The sequence below is a fragment of the Salvia splendens genome, chromosome 12 (genome assembly GCF_004379255.2).
Source record: "Salvia splendens isolate huo1 chromosome 12, SspV2, whole genome shotgun sequence".
NCBI classification, from domain to species: Eukaryota; Viridiplantae; Streptophyta; class Magnoliopsida; order Lamiales; family Lamiaceae; genus Salvia; species Salvia splendens.
The window spans coordinates 4,419,231-4,438,295 of record NC_056043.1 but is presented as its reverse complement, the minus strand read 5'-3'; the positions used below and the strand labels follow the sequence as shown (position 1 = coordinate 4,438,295).

Below are 19,065 nucleotides of genomic sequence, written 5' to 3'. Positions count from 1 at the left end.
AGACTTCGTTGGATGTGATGATCCGATTAATATTCATCATATTGTAAAAGTGTGTCGTGGACAAAATTCTTATACTCCAACTAATTTGACATCAGAGGCAATTTTGGACTTTTTTTTTAATACAGAGAATCGATTACAAAGCAACGAACGAACATAAGAAACACCTATGAAAATTATAAAAAAAAAAGGAACAAAAAGTCAATCAAAAAAGTAACTTCTTTATACATATGATAAATTACTAATGAGTGAAAATATTGGGGATTAATAGAAACACCATACCGCTCCATGCTCACAATTTGGTTCCCATTGATGGTTTTTACACGACTTAGCCTCTTTTACATTTGTGCAATTTGCATGCGATTGCACATAAACGAACACTTATCCGTGTCGAATGTGGGCTGTAAAGGACTTTTCGAATGTTGTACGAGCGAGAAATGGATGGAACCGGAGATCTTGAACCCAAACACGATATGAGCAATCTAATTAGACAAGATTTATTAGTACTTAGTACTACAAAATAGCTATCTCAATCTATGTATATGTATAGATTGTGAGATGATACATAAAACAAAAGCATAGCCCCATACATTAAACATAAGATGGGCTTTAGACAAAACTATACAATATGCCTATCTCAACTCCCATAGCTTCTCAATTATTCCAATCTATTCTAATTAAACATGACAATAAACTCAAAAATATCTATCAGAATATAATGGATTAGCGCAATCAACAACAGATCGAAGATCCCCCCAATCTGCATGCCTCAGAAACTCATTAATGTCACTATACATACTGTAACTTGCAAAAGATGAATGATGATGATGTTGCACATTCATCAAGCTCTCAACACTAGTACTTGTCTCAGGTGTTACTATTTCCTTCTTTGTAAGCGGAGCGTTGAAGCTTATATAGCTTCCGCCGCTCCGCCCATCGCACGACTCCACGCTGCACGTCTCCGAGCTCGCGGAGGCGTTGCTTGGCCTCTTTGTCGCCGACATTTCCTTCCAGTCCGGCACGCACTTCCTGTAGGAGGTGCTGCGCTTTAGTATGCGGCACAACGTCCACACTTCCTGCATAATTAAATTGAGTCAGTGAAATGTGAATCCTGCTTTTGTACTATTAGTTTTATAATAAAATATAGTAATATAATGTCTATTCATTAAAAAAAAGTTAAACCAGGAAGCACAGTTCAATTAATAAGACGCTTTTCCTCTGTTCAATAGGTCAGGAAACAAAAAATCTCAAAACAGAAAATGGGACACATAGCAGGGAACATAGGGAGTATATATAATGTGGTATAAGAATGGTTGACGACTATTGGACTAAAAAATGACTGATTCAAAAGTATATACGGGTTTAAAAAGTTCAACTCCCCAAGGTAATTTTTGAATGATTTGAAGAAGGGTGATATTTTATGCGTCTGGAAAGAACTGAAATGATTATATAAGTATATTTATTGAACGATGTTGGAAAAAGAAAAAAAAATAATATTTATATAGATGCAAAGAGAGAACTGATATAATTATTAAAGTATAAGGGCTCTTACCGCTTCCTGTTTGGCCCCGGAGTCGTGGGGGCCGGGGAGGCGGAACTCGTGCATCATCCAATCAGTCTTGGTGCCCTTACCGGCCGAGCCGCGGTAGTAGACGAGAGACTTCTTGAGGCCAATGCATTCGCGGCCCGACGAATAAATAGGGCGATCGATCCCCGTCGCCTTCCAAAAACCCGACCGAGTCACCCTATTCGGCCTCATGCTGTTCTTGTACTTCCTCCCTCTTCTACAGAAGAAGTACCACTCCTTCTCCCCCGCGCCGCCGCCTCCCGATTCTGCAAAACCCCCCCAAATTCATCATCCATCAATCCCACAAACTCATAAATTTGATCATAACCTTTAATCAATTAAAAAAACAACATACTTGGAAGATCCCAAGGGTCGAATTTGTAGATATCGACGTGCTTGATTAGGTCGAGGCGGATGGGGCGCTTGTCGACCTTGCGCCGGAGATAGAAACCGACGAGCTCTTCGTCGGTCGGGTGGAACCGGAAGCCGGGAAGCTGCAAGTCTTCTTCCTCTTCCTTGGAGGAGAAAGTGATGCTCATGTTCTCTACTTCTTCCATGATTGAATCAATATGTAATTTATTTTAAACAAAGATGCATATATGTATATGTAGAGACAATTAATCACCTTTTTTCCTTTGGTTGAATTTTCTGTGTGAATGGAACTTAATTTCTACTTGAGGTTCACCTTTGATATCCTATGCATATATATATATACAATTTTAATGCATGGATTATGCCACAATCAATTATGTGTGGGCGAATATATAATATATTTTATTTGGTCAAGTCAAGAATATTGACTTGCGCCATCCATGGTCCTGATGTTTTTGATTTTGGAAGCTGGAAGAAGTCTTTAATTGTGCTCAATTGTGACATCACCAGCAATACTATTTTGGTTTTCAATTTCCACATTAAAGACCAAAATTGAATAGCATTATTTATTTTTCTGTGATAATTATAACATCAATATCGATCTTTGGTGCTACTACTAATTCAACCAACTGCCGACGCCACGGTGGAACTGGGATCGACTTCTATTTTTTAATTGGAAATATTTTACTAAAAGTTAGCCAATTAACTAAGAAGGAAATGAAATAATTATACACTAATCAATCCTAACTAAGTTATCCGAAAATATCAGTCTCACTAATTAAGCTGGAATACTTAATCTGATGTGCTAGAGTTTGATATAATACTTGAAAGTAAATTTTAGTTAATTCTTGTTAGATTTTGATCATTGAAATGGTCATAATGATCACGAAGCTCTGTCTGTTCTTTCTTTTTTCTAAAAAATGTGTACTTAAATCATGCACAATTAAAAAGGCATCGTTGGGAGTTTAACGGTGCGGCGGTGCCTTTGAATTGTTCAACTTCACAAAGTTAAGACTCATGCCAAGTTCATATTTTTTGATAGGAAAATAAAATAGATTCAAAACAATACTAGTATATAAATTTTTTTTATACAAAGAAAAGCTTAAGCCAAAGCAAATTGAGCAAGAGTCCGCAATAACAAACAAGCCCCTCAAGACCTCAAGAGATAAAACAAGAGAAAAATTGAAACCAAATTTAAATTAAGAGCATCCGCAGCAGTGCTCGCGCCGACGGACGGCGTCCGTGCCGCTGGCGCGGCACCGCCCTGCTCGCCGCTGGCACGGCGCTGCTCGATGCATCGAGCACGTCCGTGCTAGCGAGCAGCTGACGTGGCATTTCCTGATTGGCCAAAGGCAATGCCGTTGGCAATTTCTTTTTTTTTTAAAAAACGGAATTACGGATTTTAATTTAAAAATCCGAATAAATATAAAAAAATATTTTCCCACTTCCCAAAAAATTATATTCGTTTTCTCCTCACTTTTAATTTATTTTTCAATTTATTGCCGTTGGCAATTTCTTTTTTTTTTTTAAATCGGATTTTAATTTAAAAATCCGAATAAATATAAAAAAAATATTTTCCCAGTTCCCAAAAAATTATATCAGTTTTCTCCTCACTTTTAATTTATTTTTCAATTCCCCCCCCCCAAAAAAAAATTCATATTTTCATCTATAAATACCTTCACTTCCACACAAAAAAATTCCCACCACACTACACAATTCTCATCTAAATTCTCTCATCTTCTCTTATCGATTCTCAATCTTTCACTCTTACTTACAAAAAAAAAAATATCTGGCTCCGGCGATCACCCATCCGACTCCCGCGGTTGGAACCACGAATGGTTCGGCTCACAACCATTTCCTAGTCCGGAAACGCAATTTTCGGCCCCTCCTCAAACCCAAGGTTCTCAAATTCCAGGTGGCTACCGGCCTTACCCGGTGGACGACCAAGATGCCCCCAATGGACAATATTGGTGGGCACCCGAACCCAGATCGGGAGGGAGCGGCGACGGCGGCGACGGCTCTCAAACTCCTCATCTTCCTACTCCTACTCCTACTCCTCATGGTGTCCGCACCCCGTACACTCCGGCGGATATGGATCAATTATTCAAAGCCTATTTGATTATCTCCGAAGATCCGGATATAGGCACGAACCAAAGTGGGGATAGGTTTTGGTGGCGCGTCTCTCGCCGGTACAATGAAAACCGCCCGGCTTGAACCATCGAGCGCAATGAGAGTATGGCGCGCAATGTCATATTCAGAGCCAACGAAGAAATCCAAAAGTTCCAAGGGTATTACCTCCAGGAAGAGCAGTCGGCGGGGAGCGGTAGGAGCGAGCTCGACATCATCAGTGCCGCCTTGGCGACCTACCAATTCATACCGTTCAAGTACCTCAGCGCTTGGCAGGAGGTGCGTGTGCATCCGAAGTATAGGGGAGGCGTATCATCCTCCTCCAGCTCCTCCAGCAAACGGTCGAGGTCGGTATCCCAATCCGACGCCGGTGAGGATGAGGTGGCTAGCCAGCTCGCCGGAGCTAATTTGGGTAGCCGCGACGTCGGCCCGAGCAGTTCCCAACCCCCGGCCGCAAGGAAGGAAGAAGGCGACGACCAACCGCCGTCGCGCCGCGACTCCATCCGCTCCCGCTCCCTTTGTGCCACCTCAACCCCCCACCAACTCATTGTGAACCCTTTTGGCCCAACTCAATTTGGCCGATAGGTCAAATATGACCTCGAGCAACTTGATTCACATTTGACAATGATACGAGGTCTCCGAAGAACATTGGGGATAGGGCCAGAGGAATAGTCTTCCACGGGGTATTTTTTTAGCCTTTACTTATGTATTTTTAAATTTTTTAGGATTTTAATTATGTAATTTTAAATTTTTAGTATTTTAATTATGTAATTTTAATTTTTTTTGTAATTTGTAATAGTATTCTGGATATTTTTAATACATTTTAATATTGTAGAAATGTTTTTATTTAAATTGAATAATAGAATGGTGAGACCCTTGAGCATGTCCTTGCGCAAGAGCATGGATGTGGGTGTCGTGCTCTTGCCTAAGAGCAGGGAGTAAAAAAGTAATAAAAATGGGTCCGGGCCCACATTCGTGCTCTTTGGCAAGAGCACGAATGGAGATGCACTAACCATGCTAATTCCACGAGCAAAAGAAAGACAACTGAAAAGGTCTATTTTCAAAGAAAGACCAACTCCAAAGCAGCAAGGGGTAAAGAATCTTTACATAGACCCAATCCAAACAACAGAGATGAGAAAGATAAAATCAAAGAAATAAAAAGAGAGCAGTAAGAATCTATACTTAATTATATAGTCTCAAAGAAATAAAAAGAGAGCAGTAAGAATCTATACTTAATTATATAGTCCACAGTCTATAATCTAGCACTCAAATCATATATGAGTGAGGTAATTAATTAGGAGGAGAAATTTGGGACACTAGTTTCTAATCCATGAGCGAAGACAGAACAACTAGTATTTTCCTCTTCGAGTCCTTTGATTCGAATCCTTGGACAATCAATATACATATATAATCTAGCTTGTGTTCAATTTTCAAGATAAAATAATATTAAGATACATACTAGGATTGAATTGTGATTGAATTGTGAGATTATTTTAGTTATAGGGGGTTAGTCATCCATTTGGGTGGTGTTCGATTTTCAGGATAAAATAATACCAAGATACAATCTAGCATTGAGTTCTGAGATTATTAGTCATAGGGGGTTAGCTATGACTAATTATCTCATGATTATCCATCTGAGATTGAGCTGTGGGGTTGAATCTCATGAACCAACACTGCAAATTTAATACTGGATACAATCTTGCAAACCGAACACCCCCTACTAAGGAGTGGTGTTTGATTGCCTAGATAAAATAATACCAAGATATATAATTTAGGATTAAGTTGGGAATTTAATTTAGTTGGAGGGGGTTGGCTATGACTAATTATCACATGATTATCCATCTAGGATTAAGTTGTAAGATTATTCTAATGAACCAAACACACTACATATTTAATTCCGAGATACAGTCTTGCAAATCGAACAACCCCTTATATATAGGATAGTGATAAAATGCAAAATCTATTCAAACTCCTCAACACAGTATCAACACATTGTAAAATTTCAAGATTTTGATGTCAACACAATGTTAACCGTTGATACTGTGTTGACATTTTCTGCTAATGTTATTTTATCATCTGTTGACATTTTCTAATGATCTAAATTATAATTTGAGAATTCGTACGATATTTAGAGTTGCATTTGATTACATCCTTTTATAGAGTTTGCATTTTGATCTTTTTATAGAGTTTGCATATTGATTACATATGAATTTTAGTAACACATATTTTCTTTTTTAGTTTTCTCCTTGGTAGTGACGTGGGATATACATCATAACTTTTGGTACTTATTACTGAATTATTATTATATTACTAGTATATAAAATATGGTGGGATCCGCACATTGGAAATATAGAGCTAACTTGCAAATTATTGATTGCTAATTTTCAAATTCCGAAAAGATGTCAACACAAGGCTTTCCCAAATCAAAGATTTCGAATACGCAAAAAATAAATCTGCAACCCTGATTCAAATATTAATACTTCCTTCCCCTAATGTCTTGAATTGTTAACATGCAACATTTTCGTGTTATTTATTTAGATTATTTATTTTCCACAATATATTGTTTTTGTACCACCTTTTTCAAGGCCTTCCAGAAGGCGCACACCATTGATAGAGATAGGGAAAGAGACTAGTGATTTAGTATTTGAAGTTAGAAGGGTTGCTTGTGCCATAAAATTCTCGTTGATCATGATGGTTTAATTTTCTCCATTTATTTAATTGCATATTATTGTGGTTTATTGCTATATTTCTTAAAACTAGTTTTTGATATTGTGTGAATTGCGATCAAAATTAAAATGGTGAAAAGTCAAAGTCTAGAACAAAATTTTGACTCTGGAGTTCCCCGATGATCGATCGGCATCGGCCTTGGTCTTCTAATTGCCAACATCTGAGTAGTACTTATATTTTTTTGTTAGTATTTTTCAAAATTTATTTCATATGATAATCGACTGAATGGGACAGTCAAATTAATTGCTACATTTTTCTACTATTTAAAATACAGAAAACTATACTCCTAAATTATACTAGTAACTTCCAAAATTATTATTCTTATTATTGTCGGAATTTATAAGCTAAGACCCAGACTCGGACATAAAATACAAGAATTAGTATTCATTAAGCGGTGTGTAATAAAAAAAAAACTAATTAAGAAAATAAACAGAAAAGTTCATCAGGTTTGAGTCGATTATGCAATTTAATGATAAAAGAGACATTACAAGATTCAGTTTAACGGGAGGTCTTGGTTTCGATTTATACTTGCATGCGGTGTACTATTATTTACCATACTTATGTGATGACCCAATCTTATTACTCGGAAAAGTTACTAATATTTAATTAAGTTTATATTATATTCCTTAAACTTATTTCATAGTATATAGTTCTTTGAGTACTTAATATATAAAGCACACTTTCGAAAATAACTCAAACTTATTATATTAAGTATAATTTAGAAAATCTATTACTATAACCCACTAACTAATTAAATTAGGGCTGGGGAAAAATACCGAAATACCGGCCTTATCGTACCGAAAAAATATCGAAAATACCGAATTTTTGGTATACCGTGACTTTCGGTACGGTATGATACCTTACCGAAAAATTTTGGTAAGGTAACGGTATGAATTTTCAAATACCGCGGTATACCGCTGCATACCGAAATTCGGTATATACCGTAAATTAAGGTATATACCGTAAATTAAGGTATATACCACAAAAATATAAACACAATTATATATAAAATATATTTTATATATTTTTAAATTATAAAATCTATTGTGAAATATAAATATAATTATGAATAAATTGTATTTAATTTATTTTTAAAATTATAAAATATAAATAATATTCTAAAAACTCTAATTTTCTATTTTAATTGATGTTGAAAGTCAGGTATATCGAAAATGAGGTACGGTATCGGTATGGAAATTCGTCATACCGAAAATAAGGTATACCGAAGTTCAGTATACCGAAAACTTTGGTAAGGTAAATGTATGATTTTTTCGCATACCGTATTTACTGTAAGGTATACGGTATGATGGTTTCGGTAAGGTATACCGTACCTACCCACCCCTAAATTAAATGCAAGAAAAAGACATTATATGTACGTCGTTGTAGCAAATCGTCGCCACAGCCACTGCGTCAACTCTCTTGTACATGTTGGATGGAGTCCTAATACTACTATTCTATCAAAATTGAATTTATTCTCATTAATTTTGTGTTCTTATTAAATTATAATTTGAATTTTGGCTCTGTAGCGATTTTTAATTTCAAATATAATATAACTATATGTAAACATGATTAGTTTATCTATATTTTCACTTTATAGCCCACATAAAATTTGTGACAAGATTTTTCGTCAAGTTTTCACGATTTCTAAATCGAATCTATGAGGAACTCTTACCCATGTTTGCTTTAATTGGTCGGAAAATTTGACACGAGCCATAAAGTGAAAAATGTGAATAAATACATACCTTATTTATAATTTTTAAGTCGAGCTAAAAAGTTACCTCGAGATACATAAGTTCTGTGTATAATTCAAGAATAACTTTAATTAATACTGTAGGATATATATATTCATATATTTCATCAACATATATGAATGTTTCTACAAAATTTATCCGCAATAAGACGGACTAACTAATAGCCTAGCACTAGGACTAACCAAAAACACATTCTGTCACATCACTAGGACTAGCCACAATTAGTTACATCACTAGGACTAACCACAACCCAATAATAGCCTAGCACTAGGACTAACCGACGCCCTAACCAATAAAAACAAATGCACGAAATAACAAATACGGAATTAAAAATTCGACACGAATACGGAGAAAATGCAACCATTTTATTTCATAAAAAACATACATACTTCAATTTAAAAAAATACATAGTGCAAAAAAAAATACTTATTTCAATTAAAAATAAAAAAAAATACCGCTAGCCGATCGCTCGCCGATCGCGTCAGTTCAATAGCAGATGACCGCTAGTCATAGACGTTCGTCCGTCGCTCTTTCGCCGGCTGCAATAGCGGACGAACGCAACGCCCGAGCCGCTAGCCGGTTGCTAGAGCGTGCATTCGTCCGCTATTGCGGATGATCTAAACTATAAATTTTTGATAATGTGATTTACACTTGATAATGTGATTTACACAAGTAATAACTTTGTGTATATTCCAAATCTAATTACACTCTAGTCCAAAATGTCATACTACTATATATCTCTAATGATGTTTACTCGTATGCTAATCTTATTGACATGTATTAACAATGTCGATTCATTTGATGGATATGTGTTTACGTGATTGAGATATAAAATAGTACTAATACAATTGGAATTCTTATCCCTATATAATGATTTTAATTTACATACGCGCGCTACTATAATTGTTTGACAAAATATATATGTATTATAAATTGATATAATGCAAATGACATGTATTTAACTAGAAGTCTAGAATTTATATGAACTATGAACTTAAACTTCTTCTCATTTTGCAATATGTTTACAAAATTTTATTGCAAATGGAGTACGTTTTTAGGTAATTAAAATTATTCTTAGAAGCTTTTACAAGATAATTTGCATAAAATTTGGATCAATTTCTAGGATTAGCCTTTTGTGGACCATATTTAATCGCAGAAATTACCCCAAAAAGTTGTGTGAAGGCAAGATTCGAATTCAAATTCATATATAACGGCATATAATGGTCTCATAAAGACTGCATGAAACAAATATTTCTTGATTCCATAACATCCTAAATATAGTATTTTTTTTTATTATGTACTAGTATTTATATCAATCCGAAACAAATCTTAGAATATCATTTTAATATCGCTACATCTATCATACCTATAGTAAAATGGTGAAATTAATTCGTTGCAGTTAGAAATGCAATGAATCTCCCTGGTCGTGTAGTAGTTATTTTTCAACATCAGCCCCTTTTTCCATTTACCAGACCATATATGTTTGACTTAATTAATTCCAATAATACACAGAAACATCCTAAGAAGAAAAAAAAAAATAGTATATTGGTATATATGAAAACACAAAGTAACACTGTTTGTCTGTTTACAATTAAAATTAATAAATTTTGATTCGAGATTAATAAATTCTAATTGAGTAAAAAAAAATCTAATATGCGCTTGTCAGGGGATCCAATGCAAGGAAATATCTCCTATATCGATTGTGCCACACAATAAATAGATGTGACCAAATGAATTAAATTAAAATGATGCAATATGGTGATATAAATTATAATCATATAAATCCAAAACCACGTAAGTTCTATATACCTTAGAGAAATCAGAAATGAGTTCATTAATGAATATGTTCATGAACTCATTAATTATTGGAGTATATCTAAACTTCAATAATTGGGAAAGTAGGAGAGAGAAAACGAGAAGCATTTAGTAACCCAAATAAGCCAGATCAAAGACAATGTCAGTAATTTGAGATTGCTGCAATAACCCAATCTTATTACTCGGAAAAGTTACAACCAATTATACTAGTGATCTTGGATTTTTTTTTCTAAAAATGTCAATATTAGTTTATGAATAAACTTCAATTTTAGTCACTTAAAAATGGAGATTGCATCTTGTAAGTTTCTGAAATTTGAATAATATTACTACTACAAGTCTTTGGGATTGCATCTTGTAGTACAAGTCTTTGAAAATGAAAAATGATACATGCCCTTTCCCCTCACATTTCACCCGGAACTCATATTTTTATTCTACAATTATTTTAGATTGAAGTTGTAATAAGATTTGTTTTTTAATTATGAAGAAATAAATTTAATTTATTCAATAATTAATTATTTTACAATTGTAGATATTGTTTAAAACTATTATTTTTTACTTATATCACAAATTGATTGAACATAGTTTTGTTTTTGTATTAAATGCATATATCTAAAACCAAATGAAATATAGCCATACTATAGTACTATTTGTTTTTGAGTAGCTCCAAGATATAATAAGTATCGACTTAATTTGAAAGAATGCCATTCAAATTTTAAATAAGTATAATACGTAAATAATTTCCAAAAATATTGAGTAAATAATTATTATGGAATAAAACTAAATTTATTTCTTCATAATTGAAAACGAAATTTTATTACAATCTCCAACCTAAAATAATTAAAGAATTAAAAGATACTAGTACTAAATGGAGTATGAAAAAAAGATGCGTGGTGTTATTTATTTTTTTTTTTCAAAGACCTAACAGTATTTTTTTTAATTTTCGAATGACTTAAAATATGTACAAGATTCCATTTTCGAGAAACTAATTTGAAGCTTGCTCTAATATAGTACTATTAACGTTAGCAAGTAGTATTCAGTGGGAAATACAACTGATGTACTCCTACATATTTATTTTATGATTATGAAAAATAGTTATGTATATCGATGTGAAAAATTAAGTAATTGAATAAAGTGTAAATTTGGAACTACTCCCTCCGTCCCAAAAAAATATGGACATTTAATATGACATGAAAATTAAGATAAAATTAGTAAAGTAAGAGAGAAGATGTAATATCCGAAAAAAAAATATTGAATATTGTTTTTTTTTAAGGAATGAATTTTGTGAATATCTTGTTTAAGATATGGTTTGGAAAGTCTTATTTGGTTTATATTATTTTTGTGGTTATGTTTTTACCTAAGCAATGTGTAATTGGGACAATTAATTAATTTATGAATTAAATATCTTAATTAGCTAATTTTCTCTCCCTCTCCCTCTCTCTTTTTTCGAAACCTTCTCTCCCTCTCCCCACTATTTTCTCAACCTCCCCACTCCTCACAACCGATCCAAAATAGAAAACTATCTACTCTCTCAATCTCTCCCTCTCACCATCGCTCGTTCTCTCTTCTCTCTCGCAATTGTTCTCAACACCGGTAAGGTTTCTCTCTTTCTCCCTCTCGGTTCTCTTTTTCCACTCACTCCCTCTCATCGATTTCTTGGATTCGTCAAGGTGTTACTCTCTCTCGTACCGAATTGGAGTCGGAGTAGGGAAAGCTTTCGAACTACATTTGAACTCTCCGGGAAAGGTAACCCAAGACCCTAACTCATGCCAATTTCGAAAACACATGCATTTAGGACGAATTTGGAATGTTTTAGATGCTGAATAGGTTTTGTGGCTTTGTGTTTGTGTTGAGGATGTTTTTGGTAGTGACTGACAGTGGGTTCCGACCCCTTTTTGACTGATCAAACGATCTCCTTTTGGTACGAAATTTTAACTGTATAAACTTGGGTGTGTCTTCTGTGTGGTGTGTAAATTTCAGCTTCATTGGACGTCGGATGATTTTATAATGATTTTTGTAAGTAAACTGCGCAGTTCTGCGAGATGTACGTTTCTGGGTGATGTGTTTTTGTGCAATGGGTGTGAATCTGGGTGTTTTGATATTGTGATGTATGTGGGTGTGATTGGCCAGGGGATGGCTCGGAGGAATTAGCGTTTGGTTCGGGTGGTTTGTGTGTGTTGGCCGAGAGACTTAGGGTTTGGCCTAGGGTGGGTAGTGGAGAGTTTTGGAGGTTTGATCTCATGTTTTCGGGTGTGTTTTGGGATGTAGAATGTGTGGTGTGAGTGTCGTATAAGGTTTGAGAATCGTTGGTTGGGGGAAAACTGGTGTGCACTTGATCGGGCCAGCGGCCGAGACGCCGAGCCAGATGCCGAGACATGTGCCGAGCCAGGCGGCCGAGACGGTCGGCCGAGGTGCCGAGCCAGGCGGCCGAGACGGTCGGCCGAGGTGCCGAGCCAGGCCGAGACACCGAGCCTTTTCCGAACCTTTTCCGAGCCAAGTGAGCCGTTTGCACAAGGAGGGTATACCGGGAGTACGAGTGTTTCGGGTGTGTGTCGTGTGCGCGTCGTGGGTGCGTGGTATACGTGTCGGGTGCGTGCGTGGTGTGTTTCGGACGTGTGATTTTGTGTGATTGACTTATAAGATGTTGTTAAGTGTGTGTACGTGTAACATGCTAGATGTTGAAGTCATCCACGTAGGAATCATGCATTGTCGTTTAAACCTCGTCTTTCCTGACTCTAATCATGACATTTGTTTATCTTTCAAAAAGGGTGATCTTTTACGAGGAAATTGTGGTTGAAGAAGGAAACTATTTAAAAGCTAAGCAATTGAGGTGGGCTTTTCTACCCTACTATTTTGTGGGTTATCTTTAATACGGACTCTGTTCCGGAAATGTTTATGGAGGTGAACTGTTTGTCTTGCCAACCGTTTTGCTTTGAAACCTATCTGAAGTGGTTTACCACATATGTTTAATCGAATTCGGGTCTGTAGGGCTGCGAACCCTCAGGCTAGTGTACACGAGACCGGGAGCCATCTGAGAGCAAGTTGGCCGGTCTAGTTGACCTGGGGTGTGGCCACGCCCCTCGTCACCCGTTGGATCAGATAGTGTATGATGGTGGGAATAAGGGTGGCAATATCTGAAAATGACTGCGCAGTCGAATTTATGAAATATGTTTTAGTGTACTTGGGTTATTTTCTTTACACTTAAAACCCAAAGGTTACACTGTTATGGCATGACAAACTAGGATTTTGGCGTGTGTCCACTGAGTGCATCAAGTACTCAGCCCTGCATGTTGTTTTCTTAATGTGCAGGTTGAGCGGCGATGGGGATGACGGATGTTGAGCAGTTAAGGTCAAAAGGTGTCTCACTTGGTTTCCGGATGGTGTCGTGTCGTCATACTCGACATTATCTACCTCTTGGTCTTTCCGCTGCTTTGTAATCCGATACAATGTTTTTTTTATTTAACTCTGATTACTTTAATTACAGTAATGTCGTCACAGTACAATGTTTTGAAGTGAACTTCCTTCTATTAAATGTTTTGGGTCAAGTATTCTTGTCCTCCCCCTTTCTTCCCCACTTCTTTATTCCTCCCCTAGTCGCGATCCACCGTGCTTCCTATCCTTAGGAAATGCGGGCGTGACAGAGTGGTATCAGAGCCAAGTTTTCTTTCTGCTCTGGATCCAAGAGTCTTTTTCTGTCTTGAGTAAGTTTTCAAAAGTGTCATTGGCTCAACATCCGACTCGTCGCACTCAACCTGAGAGGAGGTAATGAAAAATTGGGGATTTTTGGAAAGTTTAAGTAAATATTGATGTATGTAGAAGGGTACAAAGTGATGTGAAAAGTTGGAAATTATTTGTGTTATGAACTGTTATTGTGTGTTATGAACTGTTATTGTGTGTCGAATTTATATGAAAGCATGTGACTGATGTGTGATGATATGATGACGTGAATGTTGAGGTGAGCTTGTTATGTGAGAATGTGTTGGCCTTTTGAATGATTGATTTTAGACGTAAGAGGTTTTCACTAGTGCTTCTTGGACCAATAGTAGATAAGAATTTTTGGCTTTTGAACACCAACGGGTTGGAGTTAGAGTAGCGATACGTCTGCTTTTGCACATCTTTCTCTTCTTCGGTTATGCCTCTGTATTTATACGCGAGGCGATTGTTTTTTTTAGATGGCACGTATGATCCGAACCCTGCGACGGAGTGATCGTGATAGACTTAGGGCACAGAGGGTGCTCAGAGAGTATAGAGTGTATCGGAAGAAGGATCACATACCGTTGATCGAGTTCGTAGCACACTTCGACACCCTCTGGAGGGCAGCTCAGGAGTTCGGAGTGACGGAGCATGACGGCATTGAGAAGCTAATAGAATTGCTCCCTGACAGCTGGAAGGAGTGGGCTGAAAGAACGGCGAGGAGGTACACGTGGCGTGAGCCCGTTACCGATGACATGGTGGGCGACATGGCTGGCTTTCGGAAGGCCGTGTATTGTGCACTGGTAGACTCTCGCGAGGAGCAGCCCCCACAGGATGTGCAAGAGAGGATCGTGTATCAGGACAAGTACGTGAGCATGTACGAGGGTGAGCAAGGGTTTGAAGATGACTATGAGGAGGAACCCGAGGTGGCTCCGCAAGGGAATTCCGAGGAGGACGATGACGAAGATCCGGAGGAAGGGCCTTTGGATGAAGATGATCGAGTCGTAGTCTAGAAATAAAATAGTTCGATGTCTTTTTAGTTTTTGCTTTTAGTGTGAGCTGCTCTTGTGAAACAACGTTTAACCTTCTTTCTTTTAATGAGGATTTGGATTTGATTTATATCCTATGTGTTGTATCTTGAACCACACGAAGTTTTTCTTTTTGAGAAATTTTTGAGAAGGTGGTAATTGTGGATGATATTTGTAGTAACACTTTATGGATATTGAATCAGAATGCCGCCAAGACGTGGACGCCACCCACGACAAGGACCCAACGCTGAGGCACCACCTCCACCACCGCCTCCACCACCACCTCCACCCCCGCCTCAGCAGGAAAGATTCATAGTGACGTTCTCCAGGCAGAACCCCCCTAAATTCGATGGACAAGGAGATCCATCAAAAGCTGAGGAGTGGATACGCGGCCTCGAGCGTATTTTCAGGGTCATGGAGTGTACAGATAGGGAGCGCATTGCTTGCGCCACCTTTCAACTATCAGGTGCTGCCGATTACTGGTGGGAGACTCGGCAAAGAACTATGAATCCTGCACGCCTGGAAGCGCTATCATGGGAGGAGTTTAAAGTGGAGATTGATAACAAATATGTCCCAAAGACGTACAGACGGGCCAAGGTGGTAGAATTCCACACGCTGAGCCAAGGCCGAATGACTGTAACCGAGTACGACCGAGCCCTCGCGCAGATGGCACGATATGCGCCTGAGTTGATGGACACCGACGAGAAATGGGCGGTGAAGTTCCGGGCCGGGCTCAGAGATGAGATAAAGGCCGCATTGGCTAGCCGAGGAGAACTCTCCTACTCGGAGATCTTGACTTGTGCACTGGACGTGGAAGATGCACTCCCTAAACCAAGAGTAGTGGCGACCACAAACGCGACACCCCTACAAGCTCAGTCAGGTCATCAAGAGAAGAGGAGGTGGGATGGTGATCAAACTCAGTATGGTGGCAAGAGGCCACAACACATGAGGAACCCACCCTACAATGGCGGGAGACAGAATACCCATCACCCGGGGGCAAACTTTCCGCCGAGGAACCCTCAATGTGGAAGGTGTTTCAAGTACCACACCGGAGAGTGTCGAGACCCCATGTGCTTCAGCTGTGGTGGAAGTGGCCATTACGTCCGAAGTTGCCCAAATAAGAACATGGGAACGGGAACGAGCCAGAACCAGTTAGGCTTCCGTCCACAATCCCAGGCACTACCTGCACCTCAACCGTAACAACGCCGCCAAGGACTGCCGTCGCAAGCAAGGGCCTACGCCTTGAAGGGGAAACAGCCGGCAAGCGGGCAAGAAACCTTTGGACAAGGAAATTTGGCAGGTATGGGCACACTTCTCAACATGCCTATAGTTGTCTTGTTTGATACGGGTGCATCGCATTCCTTTATATCAACTGCTTGTGTGGATACTTTAAGATTATCTACTGTTAAGATCGAACCCACAATGAGCGTGACCTCACCTGTAGGCGGGACTATAGATATATCCCGATCTTGCTCGAGTGTGAACTTTGGGTTAGGCGAACTTAGTTTATTGGCCCATAATTTGCAAGTAATGACGATGGGGAGTGTAGACATAATCTTGGGTATGGATTGGTTAGCGGAGAACCACGTTACCCTTCATTGTAGAGAAAGGGAAATTTCGTTTGAAACCCCAGGAAAAGAGCCGACGAAGTTTTATGGAATCTCAATGAGCACGCAAGTCCATTGTCTCCGCGCTGCAAGCCACTACAATGATGAGGAAGGGATGTCCAGCGTACCTTGTTTATTTGAATGGGGAGGAGAAGAAAGACAGGAAGATAGAAGATGTGGCGATAGTGAGTGAATATCCCGATGTCTTCCCCGATGCTTTGCCGGGACCCCCACCCGACAGGCAGGTATAATTCACGATCGATCTGGAGCCCGGATCGGCACCAATATCCAAAGCACCTTATAGGATGGCGCCAAAGGAGTTGGAGGAGCTTAAGGTGCAACTACAAGAGCTACTGGAATTGGGATTCATTAGACCTAGCGTGTCGCCATGGGGAGCACCAGTGTTGTTTGTAAAGAAGAAGGATGGAACGATGAGGATGTGCATCGACTATCGAGAGCTAAACAAACTGACGCTGAAGAACAAGTATCCACTACCAAGGATAGACGACTTGTTTGACCAACTTCGAGGGGCAGGAGTCTTCTCTAAGATGGATTTGAGGTCTGGGTACCATCAGCTGAGGGTTCGGCGAGAAGATGTACCCAAGACGGCTTTTCGAACAAGGTATGGTCATTATGAGTTCGTTGTGATGCCTTTTGGACTGACGAACGCCCCGGCAGTGTTCATGGACCTTATGAATCGCGTGTTCCATCCATATTTGGATCGGTTTGTCCTAGTTTTCATCGATGATGTGCTCGTTTACTCGAAGAACGTGGAGGAGCACAAAGAGCACTTGAGAACCGTCCTAGCAACTCTAAGGGACGAGAAACTATATGCCAAGTTCAGTAAATGCGAGTTTTGGCTCAAGGAAGTGAATTTTCTTAGACATGTAGTAACCTCAGATGGAATCCGTGTAGACCCGGCCAAGGTGGAAGCGGTGCAGGAATGGAAGTCGCCTTCTACACAAAATGAAATTCGAAGCTTCTTAGGACTGGCGGGCTATTATCGAAGATTCATTGAGGGATTCTCGAAGATAGCAAGGCCAATGACACAACAACTGAAAAAGGGAGTCAAGATGATTTGGACACCAGAATGTGAGGCGAGCTTTCAGTTGTTGAAGGAGAAATTGACCACCGCACCAATTCTAGCTGTGCCGGAGTCAGGGACTGACTATGCGGTGTATACGGATGCGTCGAAGGTGGGACTTGGATGTGTGCTTATGCAGAAGGGGAAAGTGATTGCATATGCATCGAGACAATTGAAGCCCCATGAGCTGAACTATCCGACACATGACTTAGAACTGGCAGCCGTGGTACATGCACTGAAGATCTGGAGACATCATCTCTATGGAGTCCGTTGTGAGATATACACGGACCATAAGAGTCTAAAGTACTTCTTTGAGCAAAAGGAGTTGAACATGCGCCAGCGTAGGTGGCTCGAGTTGGTGAAGGACTACGATTGTGGTATAAATTACCATCCGGGAAAAGCAAACGTAGTGGCCGATGCTCTTAGTAGGAAGTCTCAATCTCAGCTGGCCACCTTTCTTACTATCGAGGAGAGTTTAATCCAAGAGTTCAGTAAGATGCGGTTGGAAGTAGTGAGAATGCCCGAGACTGTGGAAGGAATAATAGCCACGTTGGTGATGGAACCCGACTTAAGAGCCAGAATTGTGGAAGCTCAACGGCGAGATACGTTACTAGAGAAGATTCGCTCAGAAGTGAGGACGGGTGAACTCGGAAATTTTCGTGAGGCAGCGGATAATGGTCTCACATACAAGGGAAGGTTGTGTGTGCCTAAGGACGAAGGCCTGAGGAACGAAATCATGAGAGAAGCACATGAAACCCTATACGCTGCTCATCCAGGAAGCACCAAGATGTATCAAGACATGAAGAGGCAATTTTGGTGGAACGGTATGAAAAGGCATGTTGCAGCATTTGTGGAGAGATGCCTAGCATGTCAACAAGTAAAGGCGCTACACCAACGGCCCTATGGGAGATTGCAACCCCTCGAGATTCCAGAATGGAAGTGGGAACATATTGCAATGGACTTTGTGACAGGACTGCCAAAATCCCAGCGAGGAAACACTGTGATTTGGGTGATTATAGATCGCCTCACCAAATCTGCTCATTTTGTACCGGTTCGTGCTACTTATGGATCCAGCCAGTTGGCAAAGATATATGTGCGGGAGATTATACGCTTGCATGGAGTACCAACGACAATTACATCCGATCGCGACACTAAATTCACTTCTAGATTTTGGACGAGCCTGCAGCGCGAGTTGGGGACTAAGTTGAATTTTAGTACTGCCTTCCACCCACAAACCGATGGGCAGTCAGAGAGAACGATACAGACCTTAGAAGATATGCTGCGAGCCGTGGTGCTAGAT

General features: G+C 39.1%; 1 protein-coding gene across 1 annotated transcript; it reads right to left on the bottom strand.

The window, feature by feature from the left end:
* Positions 1–522: 522 nt before the first annotated feature.
* On the bottom strand, positions 523–2,281 carry LOC121757627 (transcription factor JUNGBRUNNEN 1-like). Its single transcript, XM_042153143.1, has 3 exons — positions 1,920–2,281; positions 1,550–1,830; positions 523–1,073 (listed from the first exon to the last, which is right to left on the bottom strand). Exons 1-3 carry the CDS (start codon positions 2,119–2,121, stop codon positions 693–695), a joined length of 864 nt encoding a protein of 287 aa, XP_042009077.1. The 5' UTR covers positions 2,122–2,281; the 3' UTR covers positions 523–692.
* Between the last annotated feature and the right edge of the window lie 16,784 nt (positions 2,282–19,065).